The sequence below is a fragment of the Apteryx mantelli genome, chromosome 17 (genome assembly GCF_036417845.1).
Source record: "Apteryx mantelli isolate bAptMan1 chromosome 17, bAptMan1.hap1, whole genome shotgun sequence".
NCBI classification, from domain to species: domain Eukaryota; kingdom Metazoa; phylum Chordata; class Aves; order Apterygiformes; family Apterygidae; genus Apteryx; species Apteryx mantelli.
The window spans coordinates 18,021,885-18,042,756 of NC_089994.1; the positions used below are offsets into that span (position 1 = coordinate 18,021,885).

At 46.2% G+C, this 20,872-nt stretch overlaps 1 protein-coding gene across 5 annotated transcripts in view; it reads right to left on the minus strand.

The window, feature by feature from the left end:
• The window catches only part of CORO1C (coronin 1C), a 62,312-nt gene that overhangs the window by 10,738 nt on the left and 30,702 nt on the right, over positions 1 to 20,872 (minus strand). For all 5 annotated transcript variants that reach the window (XM_067307166.1, XM_067307169.1, XM_013946294.2 and 2 more), the window contains exons 3-4: positions 8,416 to 8,538; positions 923 to 1,052 (exon numbers count right to left, since the gene is read on the minus strand). In XM_067307166.1, coding sequence (XP_067163267.1) covers positions 923 to 1,052; positions 8,416 to 8,538 — 253 coding nt within the window. The remainder of the gene's footprint in view (positions 1 to 922; positions 1,053 to 8,415; positions 8,539 to 20,872) is intronic.

Consider the following 20,872-nt stretch of genomic DNA (forward strand, 5'->3'; position numbering starts at 1 on the left):
ATCCTTTCTCCTCCATGTCTCCGAGGAGTAATCCTGGCCAGACTGCCTGGATACACCTCTCTTGCTGCTTGCACTTGCAGGCAAAATCAACTTTCTAAGTTAACTATGAAAAATCACCTTTTTCTTTTGTATGTTCTCACATTGCGTTTCATTACATGAACTGCTACAAGGTCTGCCAATCACAGCATCGTTGGGGAAACCAGATCAAAACCAGACTGGTGCATCAGAAGGCATCTGCATCCACAGAAAACACACAGCTCATCTGACAGCCCAGCTGAAATGATTTGCTTCTTTTACCAGGCTCGAACCTAAAGGTCATGTAATGAAAACCTCAGACTGTGCTAATGGATAATGACTTTTCCATTTTATTTCCATAATAATGTGACTGTTTTTCAGTGGTCAAAAGAATCTCATTGCATAGACTGTACTAGTCAAGGAGACAATTTGGCAAATTCTGAAAACAAAAGTTTGTGGAAGGAATATCCAGGCACCAGGATACCTTGCAGAGATCAGTGAGAAGGAAAAACAGTTGGGCCTCTTATAAAAGTACATGAAAACAGGGACGAGGGGAACGTATATGTAAATAGTTATCAGTTGGTAACTATTACCAACTAATAATAGTTATCAGTTGGTAAAACCTGCAGATCAAATAAGGTCTGGAACAACTTTAATACTGTAAATCATGCCTTCAGACAACTTCCCGGGTCTTGTCCCTGTAAACTGGAGATAGTAGAAGGCCAAGATAAGGAATGGGCTGCGAGCCACGTGTCCCAGCGTCACCGTAATTACAGTCTTGTGACTTCACCAGCCCAAGACAACTGGGAGAGGAAAGGAGTCAGCAGCTCGACTCCAAAATACCCGGTGTAGAAATGAAACACGAGAGAGAGGTGTTTATTCACCGCACAGCGGTGACGCATCGTACCTGCGCTGAGCAGCACATTACGCGCAGTTGGATGCCAAGACACAATGCCGACTCTTTTCGAATGGCCTTCTAAAACTACCACCGGCTCCGTCAGGGACAGGGTGAGTCCGTTCTCAGGAATCTGCCACACCTGGAAAGGGGAAGCGAAAGATGGTTAGCCAAGGGCCATCCCCTGCGAAGAGCACGTCACTCATTCACTCCACGCACCCTGCGCCACAGCAAAGTCTAAGCTGACGCTTCTTGAGGATGAACAGGAAAGCAGAAACGGGGAGGGAACTGTTCCAAGTCACCAGTAAGCCTTTGGGTGGCCTGTGCGTAACATCCTTCCTAGCTCGTGCTGCCAGCATCTAACCACTGGCTAGTTGCACTTCACATCCCCCATTATCTCTACGTCCAGAGACCCATTCGTGTCAGATACGGCCTGAGATGGATTCAAAATAAATTGCCTTGCAGCTCAAACTCTGTCCGAACAAGCTGGTGTCTTTTTAAATTATGCTCGTCCCTTGCAGGGAATAAGATGAAGTTATATTGGAACTAATTTTTTATATCTTTAGAAACGCTGTCGATTAGTTTTCATGTTACATTTAGAATCTCCTTTCAAATGCCAATTAACTGAGGAAAAACAGTTTGGTCCTGGTAAAGGTTAAAGCAGCCCAAGTTCGCATTGCAGAAACTACCTTCAGATGCAGCAAACTGCCTGTTTGCTTCTTTTCTAATTGGTTGCACAACCCTTCTGTTGCAAGTGTCTCCCTGCGGTTAGGAAAGAGCCGTCACGAGGAGGAACAACCCCCCAAGGATCGCAGGTCACGTGCCTGGAATTTTAGCAGCTGAATCAGAACAGGTTTATCTATTGAAGGAGGCGCTTCTGCAACTGGCTGAGATCAGAGATGCAGGAGGCAAAATCCATCCCCCCTTGCCCCGAGGCAGGATCAACTCTACCAAAATTATTCCTGCAATTCGGGATTGGACAACCATCTCTGAACCAAATTTGACCTACATACAGCATATTAAAAAATTAAATTAAAAGCCCATTACTAAGCAACTATAGCTACCTATAGGTAGGTGGCAGCATTACAGCACATTTGCTTCGCCTTCTTTTGTTTGCTTTTTCTGGAGGAAGAGAATAGGGATTGTCAGACCCTGCCTACGATGCCCAAGCAAGCTGTCAAAGCTGGCAGGAGATGCAAACCAAGCGGATTTCGGAAATGAGGCAGACAGACTTGCATGAGGGCAACATGGATTTTAGCACTAATCCCAATTTCTCTCCTCTCACAGGGATGGCTGCAGATAAAAATCTCTGAGATGCAAAAATTCCCAGAGCATACCAGCTCACCTCAAAATAACCCTAAACCGATTCTCGCTTCATCGATGAGGCTTTCTCGGCACTGTCCCTTGCAGCACAGATCTCCCAGCACCCTCAGCCCATCAGGAGGAACAACCAGCTACGCTTAGACGTTTACCATTACAGACACACAGAGAATTACTCTTCAAGGGTTTAAATCCCACTTTCTCCTCCTGCCTGATGGAACGGTGCTAGCAACAAGATGAGACAAACCACAGCTTTTACCAGCAATCTCATTTTAAAATTGGGTTACAAACCAGAGCTATCCGCTCTGGAAAAGCAGGATGTCATCCTGCTCACTTCCAACTCAGCCTGAGCTTTACTAGTGACTGCAGTCACAGGTTTTATTTTTAATCAGAGGATTGTGTTAAAACACAACAACGCACCTACTGACTTGCAACAAATCATTTCACCTGCCCACTACAAGATAAGACTGGGTTACAAAGCTGTCTATTTTCATAGAGGAGGCTTTGATCATGCCAGTCACTGAATATAGCCCTGACAGTAGCAACAGTTTAAAATGTCTCTACTGATAGGACTGCAGAACTTTAAAGTCAGTCTGCTAAAAGTAGTATCTGCTTTTAATATAACAATTTTGTGTAGGGTCTTTTAGACGAACCATCTCCAACTTTTTTGCAATTTTAAGCACTAATGCAATGCTGCAGATCATAGATATTACCTAAAACAATAAGAAAGCTGGGAAGAGAGTAAGAAAATTAATAGACACTAGCATAAGAGACAATGCAAGAGACATATAGGGCCTTTGAAGCAGAGAGGCATGGGAGTTGCACAGAGGAGGGTTAAATAATACACCTTGGTAGATGCCCATCCCTAAGAACTGGACCAAGACCAAACTCATCCTGCACTGGAGCCAAAACCAGCTACAAGCATTTTTCTCACTGTCAATCCAGACTAAATCTGAACTAGTGATGCAAGAGGTCTCCACTCATACCACATTCCTCGGCTGTAGTTTCAGCAGTCAGAAGAGAACTGGGCTCCCTACCACAGAGATCCCTGCTTTTGTTTTGAATTTTCCTATGTGGGTATGGAGGGGGGATCCTTTTGCGGAATCTCTGTTTCACAGCAAAGTCATTTACTTGCCAGAGAACTCCAGGACCAGGTCTGAAGTGAGCCAGGGAGTGGGGGGGTGGGAGAGGAAAGGGGGGTATTACAGACAAAATACCAATGAAAAGGATTTAAAAAAAAAAAAAAGTGGCCTCCAGTGTATTGACACAGATCTTTTCTCTTTACGGCAAAGAGGGAAAGCCCCTATACTTTACAGCAGCTGCAGACCAGTGTAATCCTCTGCAGATTACGGAATCTATTGACCTAATAATCGTGCTTGGTATTGCAAAAAGCACAGGGGTGTAAAAGGTCAGAGCATGCTCCCAAGCGACCGGGCCCACTCATTCCTACATAGGGTGGGGTGGCTTTTCAGCGTGGGATGAAATTAGATCTATGGGGCAAATTGAGGACCTTGCAGCGTGGATGCAGAACCCAGCCTGCTGAAGGTGAAGACGCAGGACATTCACTCAGGATGCGTGCACAAAGGAAACCTTAAAACATTGCAAGACTGACTGGACGTCAGTAATAGGTTCTATCAGCTCTCCCACTTGTTTTTTTTTAAGTTAACATTTGCAGTCTGCTTGCAATAGAGGAAGTGAAGTCACACCATGGCGGCGTGCAGAAGTTCGGCTCACAGAGGAACAGCAGTAGGGGGAAAGGTTTTGCACAAACAGCATGTGAGAAGGAAGACAGAGCAAACGTTTTTCAGCGCTGCTTTCGTTACGCCCTTTAAAGAGGATCAAAAACTGCTTCTTCTCCTGGCCCTGCATCAATCAGCAGAGAAGGTTAAGTCAGTTTCCAGAAATAACATCAATTCCCACTTCCACTGCAGGCGAGGAAATGAATGAGTCTGAGCCCGGGGTTCTGCATCCCTGCTCTCGTATCACTGCAGCAAAAGGGACTTTGTGCACCCATTTCCATGGATAATTTCTCCACAGATAGTCTTTCCTGCTTTATCCTGGTTTGGTACCATGCCACTCACTACGGTACCTCAGCAATTCATTCACTGCTGTTGGCAGACACTAAGTGCTATAACAACTCTAATACTACTAACCTCTGGGTCACTGGCATTATTTCCAACAGCGCCTGCTTAACTGTCTGGTATCAGGTTGGTGTCTCAGGTCATTGCAAGGGCTCTCGTTTAATTTTTAAAACAATTTGCTGAATCAAACTCACTCTTCTCTGGCCATTACATGCAAACTCATTAGTATTCACCTTATGATGAAGCAAATTTCCTGTATCTGAGAAAGGCCATCTGATACCACCTGCAAGGCTTTATATAATCAAACATTTTCCAGCTGAATTAAAAAACCTGCAGTACATTACAGTCATTTAGAAGAGTATAAAGCACAAATATTTAAGTAATTCCTTATTTGTTGGCACAAGAAAATCATTCTTCAAAGAGAACATCAAAAAGAGGCCACAGAAGGTATCGGCATGCCACAACACTTTAAAGGAAGTTTTTCTGCGAGCAGTTTAGAGCAGGCTAGAGGAGATGGGGACTCCCCATTCCGCTCTGCAAAAGAGCAAAGAAACGCACCAACGTATCAGTAAACGGGCAGAGAGGGCTACTGCCATTACCTACGCCACACCATTTGTTTGATTAGGGTGCTATCATGTTACGTTGGACCCATGGGATGGACCCTGTCCTGGAGAGCTTGGAACAAGGCATGGAAAGGAAATACTTACAAATTAACACTCGCAGATTACAAGTACTTCATTGTATGTCAAACCACTTTAAATTGGCTTTATTTGCCAGCTGACTCAAAAGGAATCTGTTGGCTTAGCGCTCCAACTGGCAAGGATGGGAGGTGGACGGAGGCCAGCGCGTGCCCCCGTGGAATAGCCGGCGTGGGACAAAGGAAGAGCCTTCCTCCACCCTGCGAGAGCCCACGCTCGCGGAGAAGAAAGATGGTGGTGTTCTGGAGGAGCCATTCTACTTTTCCTCCGCTGGAATCAAAGACAGTCGTGTGTTTATACCACTGGGGCAGTGGCTTTCACAAAGAAGGTTTTGCAAGGATGAGCTGTCCTAAATATGACCTCCCCGCATACTTTTTTTTTTTTTTCCTCTGCCTCCAAATAATTTCTGAATGCATCAGGTGCAACAGCCGAAGTATTGAGTAAATCGTGCAGACCAATCTGGTCACACAGATCCTTAGTGCCTCTCACAGAAAAATCTCCATGCATTCTGCAAATACCTAAACCTCCAAAGCCATCCAAGTTGCAAAGCCCAGCAGTTTGAGAAAAAGATGTCTTCTCTCCCAGTCCCCTATTTCAACCTCCAGACTAATGATCTCAAATACCGTACCTGTTCATATGGAGCTTACAGGGTATTTCCAGCTCCTACAGATCTGGGTTTTTAATTTGTATGAAATGCTTCTAGCTTTTGAAAGTGCCAAGTTAACCTTCCCTATGCAACACACACAGTCTGCAGACAATTCAAAGTCATGGCTGCAGGGAATCAGTCTTCTTCATTTCAGAGACGTAACTAAAGCTTAGCAATGTTTCACTCGGCACAGAATTTGTTGATGATTTTATCTGAGGGATAATCCCACAAATGCTTGAACTGTTAGCAACTGCAGGCAAGGAAATGCAGACAGAAAAACAGAGGAGAGACAGGAGAAAAACAGGCATATGGAAAAGATGGAAAAGCTGGAGGAGCACAGGGTGGAAACAGCAACGCTCCTCTGCATAAGGGTATTCTACTGTTTGTTCATGATGAGTATGACCTTTCTCATTGCTTGGTTAGATCGTATCTCTAAGTCACGTTCTCCCACGAAGTGCTACACGTCTAACCGATGTTGATGAGACATGTTGTGGTGGAGAGTAAGATTCTAAACCCTTGAGTGTCAATGCACAGATAGTCTTTAAAAACTTAAGTTTTTTTTTTTTTTTTTAATAAGCAACTGGCACTTCTACAGAAAGCCACATGATTTTCCTCTATCACATCACTGTTTTTCTCATTTCACCTTGGTTAGTAATAAAGAGTTCAAAGCTGATGAACAACTACATATCCTTTAAAATAAGTTGAGTTTATTCAGTGACAGGCTGTTCAGGAAGCAGGACTCTGAAATCTTTATTAAACAAAAGCAAAGAAAACAGGATGCTAAATTACCCGTGCCAAGACAGAAAAGCAATTAAAGATGGGAAGGCTCATTAGCTCATCCAGTTCCTCTCTCAAATAATCCAGGCCAGGCTTGTTCTTCACACTACTTTCTCTAGCTCGCTGACCAGCCCAGTTTTAAGCGTCCCAAATGATTTGGGATATATCATTTCCCATCAGAAATTGTGATACCTAACATAAGACTCAACTTATTCTGTTACCCAGTCCTCTTTGCTTTCTTCATCACTATTGTCTGCATTTAACTTCACTGCATTTTAAACCTTCAGCTAACACACATTTGGCATTTTCGAAATCCACTGTAAACACGCATTGCACACGTTTGTTTTTTCAAGTGCAGCAACGACCAACTTGCATCACCTTCTCAGCTACTTGCCCCTTCCATGCAAGTTACTGTCAGGCCCAGAGGTACCATACGGGAACACCAGTGTGGGGACTTGGGGTCAGCCGCGCGTGTGCAACTGCAGAGTGGACAACCTGCTGCGAACCCACGCGCTGCGGGGCTTGTTTGCACAGTTGCAGGCCGAGATTCTGGTGGACAGTTTGTCTCTACATTAGCAGCATTTGGACAACTTGTAATTGAACACTGTTGGTTTTTCTACATAATTCAATCCCTCTGGAGCCTTACAACATACTTCTCATTGCACTTGGATTAGAGATTTATTTTGCCTCCAAGAAGGCAGTTATGGGCCTTAGCTTCATCTGCTTCTGCTGATGCTCATGTTTCAGAGAGCGCTCACTCCATTTCATGGGCCTTCTGGATTCTAGTTTCTAGAGGAACATTCCAGCATCCTTCACAGCTTAACTCTAGTCCAGTAGTGAACATTACAAACACAGAAGCTTGTTGTTTCATTTAATATTAAATATAGTACATTTTGTTAACATGCTTCAGCTTCCAAGACTGAGAGATCACAGGCAAGAGCTGTCCCGGGATAAGCCTCTTGGGATGAATCCCCTCCCAAACATTTTAACGATGAACAGAAGCAAAGGAATTTATCTGACATGATCTATAATAAGATTTCAATATAACATTCAGCCTACAGCATTTCTAAATATGGCCAAAGATCACTGAAGTTATTTGGCATTATTTCATCTCACAAGGATTTTCTTTCACTTATTCTGCTGTGTTTGCATGCACAGGATTCCACATCCATCACTGAGCAAGATCATCTATTGTTCAGTGGGCTCTGGCTGAGGTAAAACAGGACTCAAGATCAAGGTTGGCAGGTGCAAAATTAGGATTTTTTTTTTTTTTTAAGTTTTGACATCTACTCATACTCTGTACATTAGGGGAAAAAAAGAAAAAAAAGAGAGCATTGCCCTTAAATCAAGGGCTGAAGCAATTCTGAAAACAGATGGGCTTGTTCCCTTCTAATCCCCATCTCCTTCCAACACACACCACCACATCAGCTAGCATATTGGAGGCAGGGAACCACCTGTCTTCTGCAAAGAGCTACAAATAACATGTCACCACTGACTAGCAATCCTTCTTCTCCTCCCTCTTCCCAAACACCAGACAGATCCCCAGCGGAAGGAAAATGGAAGAGTATTTTAAGACAAAGCCAGAAAGATAAAAGGCCAAGCCAGTTACACAAAGTTTGAGCTCAGTGCTAAAGAGACAAATTCTTCTCAGAAGTCGGAGGTTGTGTCTTCTCAAACGGTAGTATGAAAAGAAAGCACCAATTGAGAGAGTCCAAACTCTGCCGTTACACAGGTAATAAAGCTCGGTTTTTGCTTCTAATGCTCCAATTGTTAGTTTCTGCAAACAAGTTGACGTCTTTTCTTAAGCAGAGCCAGAGTATGATATACAGAATGCCCTTCAATACTCTTACATTAACAAGGACTCTGCATTCAGCATCATTAACAGGAGATACCCACTTGCCTTTTGAAATATGAGCGCCATTTGCAGCGCCACTTTTTAAGGTGAAGCAAACCTCGCACCGTAAGACAAATGTATGAACTCACCATGACAGTGCAGTCCTCAGAACCGCTGGCGATGACCTGGTCATTGTGAGGACACCAGTCTATGTCAAGCACCGGTCCTGTGTGGCCACAAACTGTTGGATACGACTTGTCAATTCTGCCCGTCTGCAGGGAGGAAAAAACAAAAAAACCAACATAAGAGAGCTGTAACACACAGAAAACAGAGCACAACATCTCACCGAGTAGAAGACACTTCCTAATTCTCCACTAGCCCTTTCAATATTGACAGTTTCATGAAATTTGGAACTAATCATCTCACGTATCAAGAGTGGAAAGGAACCAATGATTCTCCTCTCCAGCACCGGCCAAGAGGCACTGACTGGCTGGAAGCTTCTGACCGTGCAGGACAAACGGTCAGAGGTCCAGCACGCCGGGGCTTCGCCCACTCACCAGCGCGCTGAGGCTTTGCTGCCCTCGTCCTGTTGATGCTCGTGGCAGAAGTTAGGGCCACGGAGTCGGCCCTTGGTCCGTGCAGAGCACTTCAGGAAGAGGGCTGGCAGCAGCCACTGAATGCTGTCCCCCACATAATGAAACCCTGGTTTTATCTGTGCTCTTTCATGGCATGGCTAAGGGTAACTCAGCCAAATTTTTAATTGAAGGGTGTTTCCAGTCATTGAATTTACTGAGTTTACTTGTTTTCAGCATAAAAGCACTTTGCTTAGGTGGAAAATGTTTAAGACACAGTTGTACAGACTAAAATACCGTTCCCAGGAATAAATACTGCAGATATGCAGACTGTCACAGCAACCCACTCCCCAATCTGTGCCCGACTCTTTATGGGAAGGGAATCAAGGCATCTCGCAGATGCCAAAGGCCAGCCCACCGCATGGATAAACCTCCAAAGACAAGCGGCTAATGAAGTGCTCCCACTGGAACTGCCAGTGACAAACCCCGGGATGCTCACACAGGTCTTTCAAGTGTATTGCTTAGTTGACTGCATCTATACTTTACTGACTTTAATATCCCGGCACCTCCTACACACACACACACACACACGCCGCTAGTGAAGCACGCGGCACCTGAGCTTCCTCCATAGGAGAGGAAGCACATTCCCTCTCTAGCTAATCATCATCCCTTGTTCAAGCCTTGCACGCAGGAAAAAGGGAAATGTTTTAAATAACGGAAAACATGTCAGTAAAACCATAGTGAGCAGGGTCCTGCAGTTCCAGTGCTAGAAAGCGCTACCCTGTTCGAAGGGACATTGTTTCCAGGGAATGACATGATGACCTTTTCACAGGATCAGCGGACCACGGGTGATGGGAGAAGGAGACAGGGAGGGCAACTTCTGGGACAGATTCTTCTTCTTTTGTTTTTAAATGCGCAGAAGAAAAGGTTGGCATTCTAGTTCCGCCATTTGGTGATAACATTCCCCAGCCTTGGGGTTTCTGTCCCCTAATATATGCCTCCTACTGATTTCCATGCAGAAGGCTATTCCTATTCAAAGTTTTCCTACATACAAAGGATCAGAATAATGCTGGACACTGGCTTTTGAAGACTACTGACCTCAAGACCTCTACTAGAAGGAAAACAAGATATAGAACCAAACAGACTCAGAGTTAAGCTACAAAAACAACCAGCAGCCATTTCCTAAGTGACCAAATTTAGGTTTTAAGAGTGATGTATTCTCTCGATGATTCACCTCCTTCTGAAACTGTTAAGTGTTGCAGACAAAAAGCTATAAAAAAGACATTCAAAAATTAAAGTCTAGCTAATCCTTCTTGGATGCCATAATGTGAAATAGGATTTAAAAAGTTAATACACCCAACCGACATGTATATTTCATCCATTTTAATTTGATCTAATTAAAAAAAAACAAAACCATGCAGAGTACATGCATATTTCAGAAGTCACACTATAGACTAAATTCAAATACAGAGCTAAACCAAAAGGGAAAATATGACTAATACTGCGACGTGTCAGTGAATACCTGCCCTTGTTCCCAGGCAGGGCTCGGAGTAATCTGCTAAGAGGAGTCTGCAGCAATTATCTGCAGGCTGCACGAGTGCTTGTCAGTTCAGTTTAGAGTTTTTACAGTAATTTATTATTGGGGGGCGGTGGGGGAAATCAATTTGAACAAATTAAACCACAAATTTCACTTCTCGGTTTTGATCAAGGTAAACCTTAACAGCATGAGTACAAACAGTCAACTGACTGCGACGGCCACCTGACCACGGGGACCAGGCAAGTGCATCGCGTGCTTCTGATCACCTAAAATGGAGCTCATTTTTTAAAGCAGCTATCTTGTAGTTCCATTAGCTCAATAAACGGCAGCGCTCCGAGGGCAGCACGGAAAACGGCACGAGAGAGGCTCCACGCGAGCCGCCCCGACCGCGCTGCTTCCAGCGGAGGGGCTTTCCGCCGCGCTCCCGTGCCGCGGCGCTCGGCTGGCAAACCGTCCCTCTCCTCCTTCGGCTCTCGCCGCCGCGGCCGCTCTGCTCCCCCCGAGCGGGCTGCCCGTCTCCTGCTCGACTCCCTCAAACGAGCCTCGGCAGCGGCCTGCAAGCCCCCAAGCGAAGGCAGCCTTCGCCGCGGCTGCGAGAGGGAACCGCCTGCGCCTGGCGAGCGCGGCTGACAACAGCAACCGTCCTTCCGGCGCGGCCAGCGGAGGAAATCCACCGCCTCGTCCCCAGCCCCAGCGATTCTGAGAAGCTGCGGCAAAATTCAGCCTCGTCGCTAAGCTGAGGCGCTCGAGATCCACAGAGAGGCACGGCTGTTTTGACAGGAACAGCAGGCATCCGAGGCCAGAGCCGCCTGAATCGACGCGAAACAGCACGTGCACGAGGGAGAGGTTAAACCAAACTGAACAGAAATACCTTTGCACCCTGTTACAGGTGAACAGCAACTTAGATCTATCATTTAGGAGGCAAACACCTTTCCTGCCTGGATGTGGACTGTGAGATTAAAAAAAAAAAAAAATCTAACAAGGAAACAAAGAGTAAGAAAGGGGAAAAGGAGAAATTATTTAGAAGCAGCGAGGGAGATGCGGCCATCAAGTTTAAGCAACTTAAGGAATATTTATTCGCAAAAACTGACAGCACACGAGCAAGCACAGCACGAGTATGGAAACCGGGTGCCGCGCCGCCTGTGAACGCAGCAGCTCCCGGGGCCGGGCGGAGGGGACATGGCAAGACGAGGTGGTGGTGGTGCACCGGCCCAGCAGCGCCGCCGCGCGGGGCGCCCGCTTTTACGCTCGGGCAGCGCTCTACTGCGTTAGGTCAATTTAGCTGCTCACTGAGGCCCGCAAAGAATAACGTCAAAACGGCGCAAATGAAGATAATTAAGACAATGTGAACGGACAGAACGGTTGACCGTCCAAAACGCTGCCGCGCTGTTCAAAACTGCAGTTCAGCGAAAAGAAGCCAAATCAACTTTCAGAGAAGCTGCTGAATTGTGGTCAGAAGCAAGCAAACAAAAATCCCGTCTCTGCAGCGCGGCGGCGGCGGCCGCGGTGTTTTCCTAAGCCCCTACGAGGAAGGAAGCGCTCTCCTCAGCTGCGCTTCCAAACGCGATTCATCTGCTCCACTTTAAAAAACACTTTTTATTGGAAAGCATTACCCTTCAAACGGGATCACCAGGGCTGTCAGAGGGCAATAACTCACATCCGACCCAGAACACCTCTCCTCCGAGCCAGCTCTCGGAGGCAAAGCAGGAAGAAGCACTATTATCGCTGGCCAAGAACCTTCAAAGAAAACTCGGAGCTGCCACACCACCACCTCCGTTACCAGCACTCCCGAGTCAGTAATGAACCCAAACTGAATCACCCAGCAGGGTGAGAAATGGGCGATTTTTAGATAAGATCTTGTGTTGGATGTGTTATTTTATTACCTCTCTCAACCAGTTTTGCAAATGTTGTCAGTACGGATTACATCACAGGCTTCCTCTTCCCAGAAGTGTTCCCGTTTCCGGAACGGGAGAGATCTATTCTTGTGCATAACGTGGGATTAGCTATGCAGAGAAGTGCTTTAAAATATATTTTGGGGGGCTTTGTCTGGCTTAGCCAAAAGGGAATTCTCATATTAAAACACCCATTTTGCGGAGCTGCTCTTCTGGAGTGTCTGAGGAAGAAAGACGACAGCCTGGTTTTGCACCAAACCGCACAACTACAGCCAGAGCGAGCAGCTCTCGAATCCTGCCGCCAGCTCTGCTGAAGACCTGATGATTCACCGTGCGGCTCTGGAGGCAATTCTGGTTCCCAGCCTTGCCGGCGGCGGGAAGGCAGAAGGGCCTTAAGTGCGCTAGACGACGTCTGCAAACACCCCAGCACCGTCATCGAAGGGTTTGCACAGAGAACAGCCTCGGACACAAGCTGCCCTGGCTGGAGAGCCAAGACACAGGTTCTGGACCAGTAACCTTGGATATGGCATGAAAAAGCCCAACCTTTGAGCTCCCTGAACTCAAAGTTTTTAAGACAGTTCTTTCTAAAACATACAGCTCTGCTGCAAGTTAAGATCATCATGAAGTCTGCAACTTCAGTGCCAGATGGGTGGGTTTTCATTCTGCCATAATCCTCACAGGGGTTTTTTTGCTTTTTTTAAAAAATGTAATCTTTTAATTAGTTAAGGATTTAAAATAAATCTCAAGCGCTGATACACAGCTTAAAAGTAACTTGGTATGACTACCAGAAATTAAATCCTTCTTATAATCCATTACTATGCTGGCTGAGCAACACATCACAGTAACAACTTCTGATACTCTAAGAGTTGTAGGTTTATATATAAAGCATAAAAGTTAGCTTAAAAAGGTGATTTTGAGAATTAGTATTAATATGTCGGATGGTGTTGACTGGAAGAGTACTCAATATTTGGGTCCTTCAGCAGGTGGTAAGCTGACCTTACCAAATAAATTCATTTGGTCCTTTCATGTATCCCAGATCAGAAAAACTGACAGATGAGGAAAAAAAATCTGTGATTAAATTCAGAAGGGACAGATAAGAAGCACAAAAAAATAATTCCAAAAAGCAGTAGCTTTATGAATTAATTTTAATGTCTTTTATGGTTGCTTCTCTGCCAGAAAAGGGTAATTGGTTGTACAAACAGCTCATGGATTATGGTTAAAAAAAATCATGAATAACAGCTGCTTCCCCCAACTCATGGTGGTTCTCATTACAATCACCATTTAAAACAGGGAAGTGGCATCAAATTGCACAAGCAAAAGCAATTCCACCATCCGTTCTTTGCAGAAGTTTGAAGAAAATCAGGTTACGAAGACTTAGTCTGAAATACAGAGTGACTGGTATCTTTGCTGCTTTAGAGAGGATACTCGCTTTTTTTTTCCTTTTTTTTAGCTAAACTGCATATTTTCCTTACAACAAACAACTTTCACAAACTAGGACTGAGTGATGAAGTTTAATACGCTCTGGCCACAGAACCTCCACCTCTGGTTGCACCAGCTGGTCATACAGGAGGCAGTTGGGAGAAAATAATACGGCAGGATATAATGAAAGTGCATTGCTCACTCATGACCATGACAAATAGACATTAGTCACCCAGCAAACCAATCAAGGCATCCATAGCTAATTCGGAAGATTATGAAAAGTGTTACTCCCCAGAGGTCTACTGTACTGTCATACAGTGAGAGATTTTTAAAGCACTGCAAACTACACACTTCTTCCAGACTGGATCACTACAGACATTTCTTGCACCCTCCAAAAATTCCTCAGCAACGCTCCTGTTCTAACTTAGTTTTATCACCAATTACCTTGACAGCTGCCTAGCTGTGACGTTACAGGAGACGTTACAGGCTTTTATAGAACTGAGACAATGGTCCTTGTTCCAGAGTGCCTAGACCTAAATGGATATACAGACAAAGAGGAGAGAAGAAAGAAACGCAGTGACACACAGGGATCCTTCACAAAGCCAACTCAGGCTGAGCAGTGAGAATCTGCAAGAGACACAGGGCTTTAAGAACCATGGCCCTGCGGGGCCCCAACAGATTTGGCACCGTTGCTCAGAGCACACTTTGGAGGGTTTCAGGAGTGTCATCAGCCTGGTGTAGCAATAACAAGGTTCATTTCATGCCCACTGGGAGGTGGAGATGGAGCAGCTGGATGACTTCATTGTCTGCACCATGTGCTTACAGCTGACCAGGGAGCAGGGGCGGGTGCAGAGCTGCCTACGACGGACCCTACAACCGCAGTACTTTCCAGGGATGCTTTACCCTGGAAAAATGTACGTTCATCCCCAGAATCCTCCACAAAATTAGCTGCAACAATCAACTACTCACATGTTGGCTTTTAAAAACAAAACAAAACCCAAATCCAAAGCAAACTGCTAATTCTTATTACTCTGAACTCAGTGCTGAGAATGGCTCCTTCATTGCAGCTAACATCCCTCCGAATTCCTAGAAAAAAAATGAACATACTTCAAAAATTAAATTTCAGTCCCAGCTGACTTTCAGTTTGCTGAAGCCCTTTGGACAGGAGATGCAAAGACTCAAAACAAAAGAAAGGAACCATTGTCCAGAGATCACGTTACAACGCAGAAGATATGGATTCACTCTCTTGTTCTGTCCCTAAAATACAATTTCGAAAGCACTTAATTCCCTCATTAGTAAAACGGGCATACAGCCTTGCAAGCTGAAGGAAAATTAATCAGCGTCTTAAACTTTTAGCGCTCTTGGATGAACTGGCAGGATCACACCGTAGCCGAGGAGGGAAAGGGAAGACCAACACACCTCCACCAACCAGGCAGAGCCGCTGGGCTACAAGGCAGCGCCCAGGAAGGGGCCAGCAGGAGCCGCCTCGCGTGGCCACGCAAGGGCACTCGCTCCCCGCCGAGCCAGCAGCAACGCTCCCGGAGTCCGGCACGAGCCGCACTCGAGCCTCCTCGCCAAGCTCAGCGATGGCAAAACCGATTGGGACTATTAAAAATGCAGACGGGGAAGGAGGAGAGAGAAGAAAGAACAGGGTAAATTTGGACAGATCCCCAAAAAAGAATCCATTCTATTCCAACTGTTTCTGTTAAACTAATTTTGCTCCTGGATCTAACCAGGATTTCAGCTTAGCTGGAAATTTTAAATGTCTAAACCAGAATTTTACCTTCCATTTGCAGCACTGCAGTGCTTTTATATAAATGGTTTGCATGCATGTGGATGCTGCCCTCCGTAAGCCAGTGACATTAGGCCATGCAGACAACTCCTCAGAAATTCATGCTGCTGGTAGGCCAGCACTATCTTTCATCTGTACATTAGACAAATACATGACTTATCAGGACTTACCCCACTCCACTTACACTCCCACATTTTAACCACCGCATGCATCTAGGAAGGCAGACAGGGAATGCTACGCACGATCTGCAAGCCAGTGAACTGCAAAAATCTCTTTTCCATATCTGCTTACAAATAGAACTAACAAGTGCTGTTTCTATTTTCATTTTTTTCCACTAGGCTTTAAAACGGCAACAATCTTGCCCTGATTGCCACCTTTGTACAAACCACTGGTTGCCTGTAAGGGGCACAATTTTGTCACGCCTTTTCCTAGAGAAATGGAATACATGTAGTCATACTGTCTGCCCCTTCTTCCTCAAAACATCTGGAGCCTGGTGATCCACTGCAATCCAATTTGACAGGGATAAATATCTCAAAGATGCTGTTTTTTTGAAATCAGCTTTTGAGATAATCAAAGGTAAAATAAAAGAAGGAAATCCAAATTAGTGCCCACCAGGGAAGAAGCAGTTGTAAGAGTTATAACTCAAGCTGGACAGCCTAAAGAGGGAAGATGCAGAACGGAGCTGGGGAACATTTGCTCCACGCTCACACAGGCCAAGGAGATAAATAGAATAAACCTGCAAGAAACCAAGCTTTATTAGTTCTGCTGCTCACAGAATAACTTACAGTTTTAAAGCTACCAGTGTCTCTGCAACAACTGAATAAGAAAAGCAAGATGTCTTGCAAGATGTCTTCAATTCTAACCTCTTCAGTCTAACATACAAACCTATTCAGAGAAGTGTTGAAATCTGACCAAAAGTTAGGAAAGCCCCTTCCTTCCTTCCGCCATGATCTCCAACCTTGCACGCCAAACTTCTAGCACAGAAGCATTGCCACAAAAAAGACTTACAACACTGACAGAGATTCAATAGCGGCATAACTCAGGAAAGCAGTAACTCATTTTAATTCAGATCCTCCATCCACACTCCACCTAAAATTGCCAGAAGGCTCAATGAATCCGTCACAGCAGCAGTTCCTGATTTTATGTTACGCACACAATTCAGAGAAGCATCATCTTTCTGGTCTTTCCTGGAGGAATTAGGATCTGGAACAGCTGATTAACAATTTGCATGTGCCACGGCTGAACGCTAAGGCACATCGCTTGCAGAGCAACATATTACTTCAAGGAGATCATCTCTTAGGTGTGCGCTCACCCACCCACACGGTAATTGCCTCTCAGGGCACCCATCCGATCACGCTTTCTGTAGAAACGCTGCCTGGGTGAAGAGAGCACAATAACAAGTCAGGCGCGCAAAGGGCAAATCTAATAAAAGGAATATCCAAAAGGGACCCAATAAGCCTTCCATCGCGCTAGGAACACCGAGCCGTTCCCCCTCGCAAAAGCCTTACATAACACAATTTTCAGCTAAAGGCAGCTTTCTCGGAGAAGAGCAATTGAAACGGCAACAACAAAGTCCTTTGCAGCAGCTTTTTTCTTCGTAGATGCAAACTGCAAAGATCTTCTGAGGAGGGGGGAAAAATCGTACTTGGTTCCCTCGCTGTGCAGGCCCGACCCCAGAACGGGGCACTAAAGCCAGGCGTTTGCAAGCCTCAGACGCGCCGGCGTCCCGAGGTCGGCTGCCATGAGCAACATGCGGGAAGCGGAGGAGCGCGCCCCAGGCCACCCGATAGCCCCCGGCTGCTCCATCGGCCGGAGCAAGGGAGCAGGGATCCCTGGGGCGGCTTCTCGTTTCCGTGGAGTGGCGCGCCAGTGGATGCTCGGATCCACACGGACATATTCCTGCCATACCAGAGCTCTCCCCGGGCCCGGAGCAGGGAATCACCTCTCCCCTTATCCGTCCTGCTCTTCCTTAACTCCATCCCAATGGCAACTCTCCTACCACGCTGGGGGCAATTTCGGTCTGATATAGCATCGCAAGAAAGCAAAGGCTCCGCTTGCTAGAAATAAAACTGTGTTAAACTGGGCTCCACAACGACTCCTTGCAGCAGGCTGAGAGCTGATGTGGGTTAGCGAAAGCACCTGGGAATCCTGGTGACGGTGGGCACACGCCGTCCGGCTAAATCTCATTGGTTGAAGACTAAGCACGAAGGATCTGTTTATGGGAACCAGTGAAAGGTTTTACCCTGGGGTTCCCTCCCCGCGTACCCATGGTTTTGTCTGGGATGAGGATCAAAGAATATCAACTCTAACAGCCCCAAAGTTTCCTGTTTAAAGGTGACATTCGACACTTTGCTCGGTACCGACCAGCACAGCCCACAGTAAACGGGCACATTTTAGCAGTGCGCTTCCCTGATGTGTACAGCTAACGCTCATCAGTTTGATTCTGCAACCTGGACACCGTAAGTGATATGAATTAGAGCTTTTTCATCTGCGGTTGTTTCCAACTGAGGCCTGAGGCTTTCCGAGGACCAGGTAACCTGTGGGAACCGCAATTTTTAACAGGTCAGACGGTGGCCGCCACTCCTTCTGGAGCATGGGAATGGCGAATTCCTGGCAGAGACCTTACGCACGTGCATGCAAAAAAGAAAAAAAAAAAAAAAGAAAAAACAAAAACAAAACAGGAAACCGGGACAAAGCACTTCCACAGGCAGCTCGAGAGCATCAGCTGCACGAGTGCCGCCCGCACGGGCGCCCGCTCCTGCTCCGCACGGGGACGGAGACGCACGGGCAACCTCCACCCGGTGCCGCGCTGGCAGCCCGGGCCGCTCCGGATAAAACCGGCAGCGGCGTTTTGGGGCTCCCTGGGTGCGAGTTGAAGCGGCCCCGGCCGCCCGCGGGGGGGGGGGGGGGGGCTCGGGTCTGCTGCCGCCGCCGCCGCCGCCCCCGGTAGCGCGCGCGCGCGCCGCCGCCGCGCCCCGCGCGCCCGCCCGCCAATCAGCGCGGCGGGCGGCCCCGCGCGCTGCCATGCCCATATAAGGTAAAAAGCCGCGGTCGCCGCAGTGCCGCTGCGGCGGGAGCGGGCGGGCGCGCGCGGGTGGCGGGAGCGCGCGCGCGCGCGGCGGCGGGGCAGCGCGGGCGGCACCTGCAGGGGAGCGCGACGAGCCCGGCGGGCAGCGGAGCGCGGGGCTGCAGCAGCCCCCGCCGAGCCCCGGCGGGGGGGGGGGGGAAACACGTATGCACACACACACACATTTAAAAAAATAAATATATGAATATATGCATGCACACATGCACTCTTAAAAGTATATATACACACAGAGCACTCAAAAATATATACACACACACACTTTTTATATATATATTTTTTACACATACACACACTTTGTGTGCGTGCGTGCATCTGTGTCCTCTGGCCAAAGCAAGATCACATTTTTTTTCCGCAGACACATCAGCTATCTGGTCAGAGCAGTATGTGAAGATAGAGACTCGGGAAGAAACCAACCCCTTCATCTTCCTTTCCAGCACATGAGATTTTTGGATAAATGCGGTCAAAACGTTTTTACCCGGCTCGTAATTCATCCACCCTACCTCCAGCCCAGGCGTTCCCGAGCCCCCTGCTCTGCAAGTGGCCCTGTGTGACAGCGGAGAACCACTTGAGGGGAACCAAAAGCCATTGCCACAACAACAAAAATTATTATTAAAACTTGGAAACAAAAAAGACATTTAAAATAAGTAAACTCTGCTTCCGTGATTATACAGGCCCTTTGAAACACAGGCTCAGCTAACCCTTCCCGAAAGGTCAAGCCACACTGGAAGTGCTTTACAGTGGCCCGCTGCTGAATTTGAATGGTCACAAGGCAATTAAGTTAGAAAAGGGGCATTTTGATGCAGCTGCCTTAATGTTCTGAACTGCATCAAGTGCATTTTTATGGTTCAATAATGAAATCATACCAAAAACAGGGTTTAAAATCAACCTCCTTTTTCCTCGACATAACAGCAAGGATCCTACTGTGAGAACTCAGCAATACTTCTGCTCAATGGGCTTAGTGGCACTCTAACACAGAAATCAAAAGGTTAGCGTGTTCAGGGAACTAAAGAGACCATTTCATCAACCCAGAATATAAAAATAAATCAGGAATACAGGAACTGGTTAGAGCAAAGCCAGCAACATGTTGCATAGCAAAAGAAAGTGTCAGGGAGAGGGGTTTAGCAACAGAGTTCCTCAAGGTCCCGCTTTCCAACAAATCTTGTCATGTATTAATATTAAATAGCTGCAAACCAAGGAACAGGAATGCTGTTGATGACAAAGGCAATGGCAATGATGACAAAGAGGAAGGAATAACTGAAAAATTGTAAAAAATAAACAAACATCAGAGGACACTTAATGCAGAACGCCAGATCACACACTCGGGATTTGCAGGAATTTCTGCCATGGACTGAGAGATCATTTGAAAAGAAGAGAAAAGGAGGAGGGAGCATATTCCTCGACCATAGGCTGATCATGCCTTGCCACTGTGCTGCAGCACAAGTGTCACCGTGTTGTGTTGAGCAAGGAGTTTCTTCTAGAAATCGGTGCCATTGTACAAGGCTTGGGCAAGACCGGGACACACGTTCAAAAGATGAATGCAAACCAGAATTCGTGCAAAGGGCTGCTAATAAGACGAGCAAAATGGAGAGCTATTTAAGAGCAGGCTGGGAGCTTGGCTTGCTAGGTTAGCGCAGCGCAGGCCTAATGGGAACTTGCTGCTTAGCTCAGGATCTACTTGTAAATACCACGGAGGGGGAAAGCAATCACTTAAATTAAAGGATAATCTTGGTACAAAAGAAAAAAGGAGATGAAAAGCCACATTTACGTCAAAATTAAGAAAAAGATTCTGGTCACATGAGCAGCGAGGTTCTGGCAGAACTTTCCACTGGAAGTAGTGGGTAAAGAAAAAAAGGCCAGTTTATGAAAGGACTTCATGTTGTGGTGGCCTGCTACAGCAGAGCACTGGACAAACTGACCCAAAGGTCCTTCCAGTCCTCTGTTCCCCTAATGCACTCTCCCCCTGCAATGCTGTGTTCAATTCTGGTCATTATTTCTATATATAAATAGGGCAGATCTGCAAATGGGGCTAGAGAAAAAGGACAGGGCTGATGACAGAACTGAAGACATTTTGAGTGTTTAGTTAAGTGAGAAGCTTGAGGGTTACAAAGACATAATAATATTACAGAGAAAGAATATTAGCGCTTTTTTTAAACCTTATTCATAGAAAAACAAGAAAAACGTTTCCAAAAAAAGGGGGGGGGAAGGAAATTTTTTAAGGGATATGGAAACACTTTGAGACTCCTGGAACAGTCCATCGCAACATGCTTCACGATCTAGTATGAGTCTATTGGAAAAAAACATTTTTC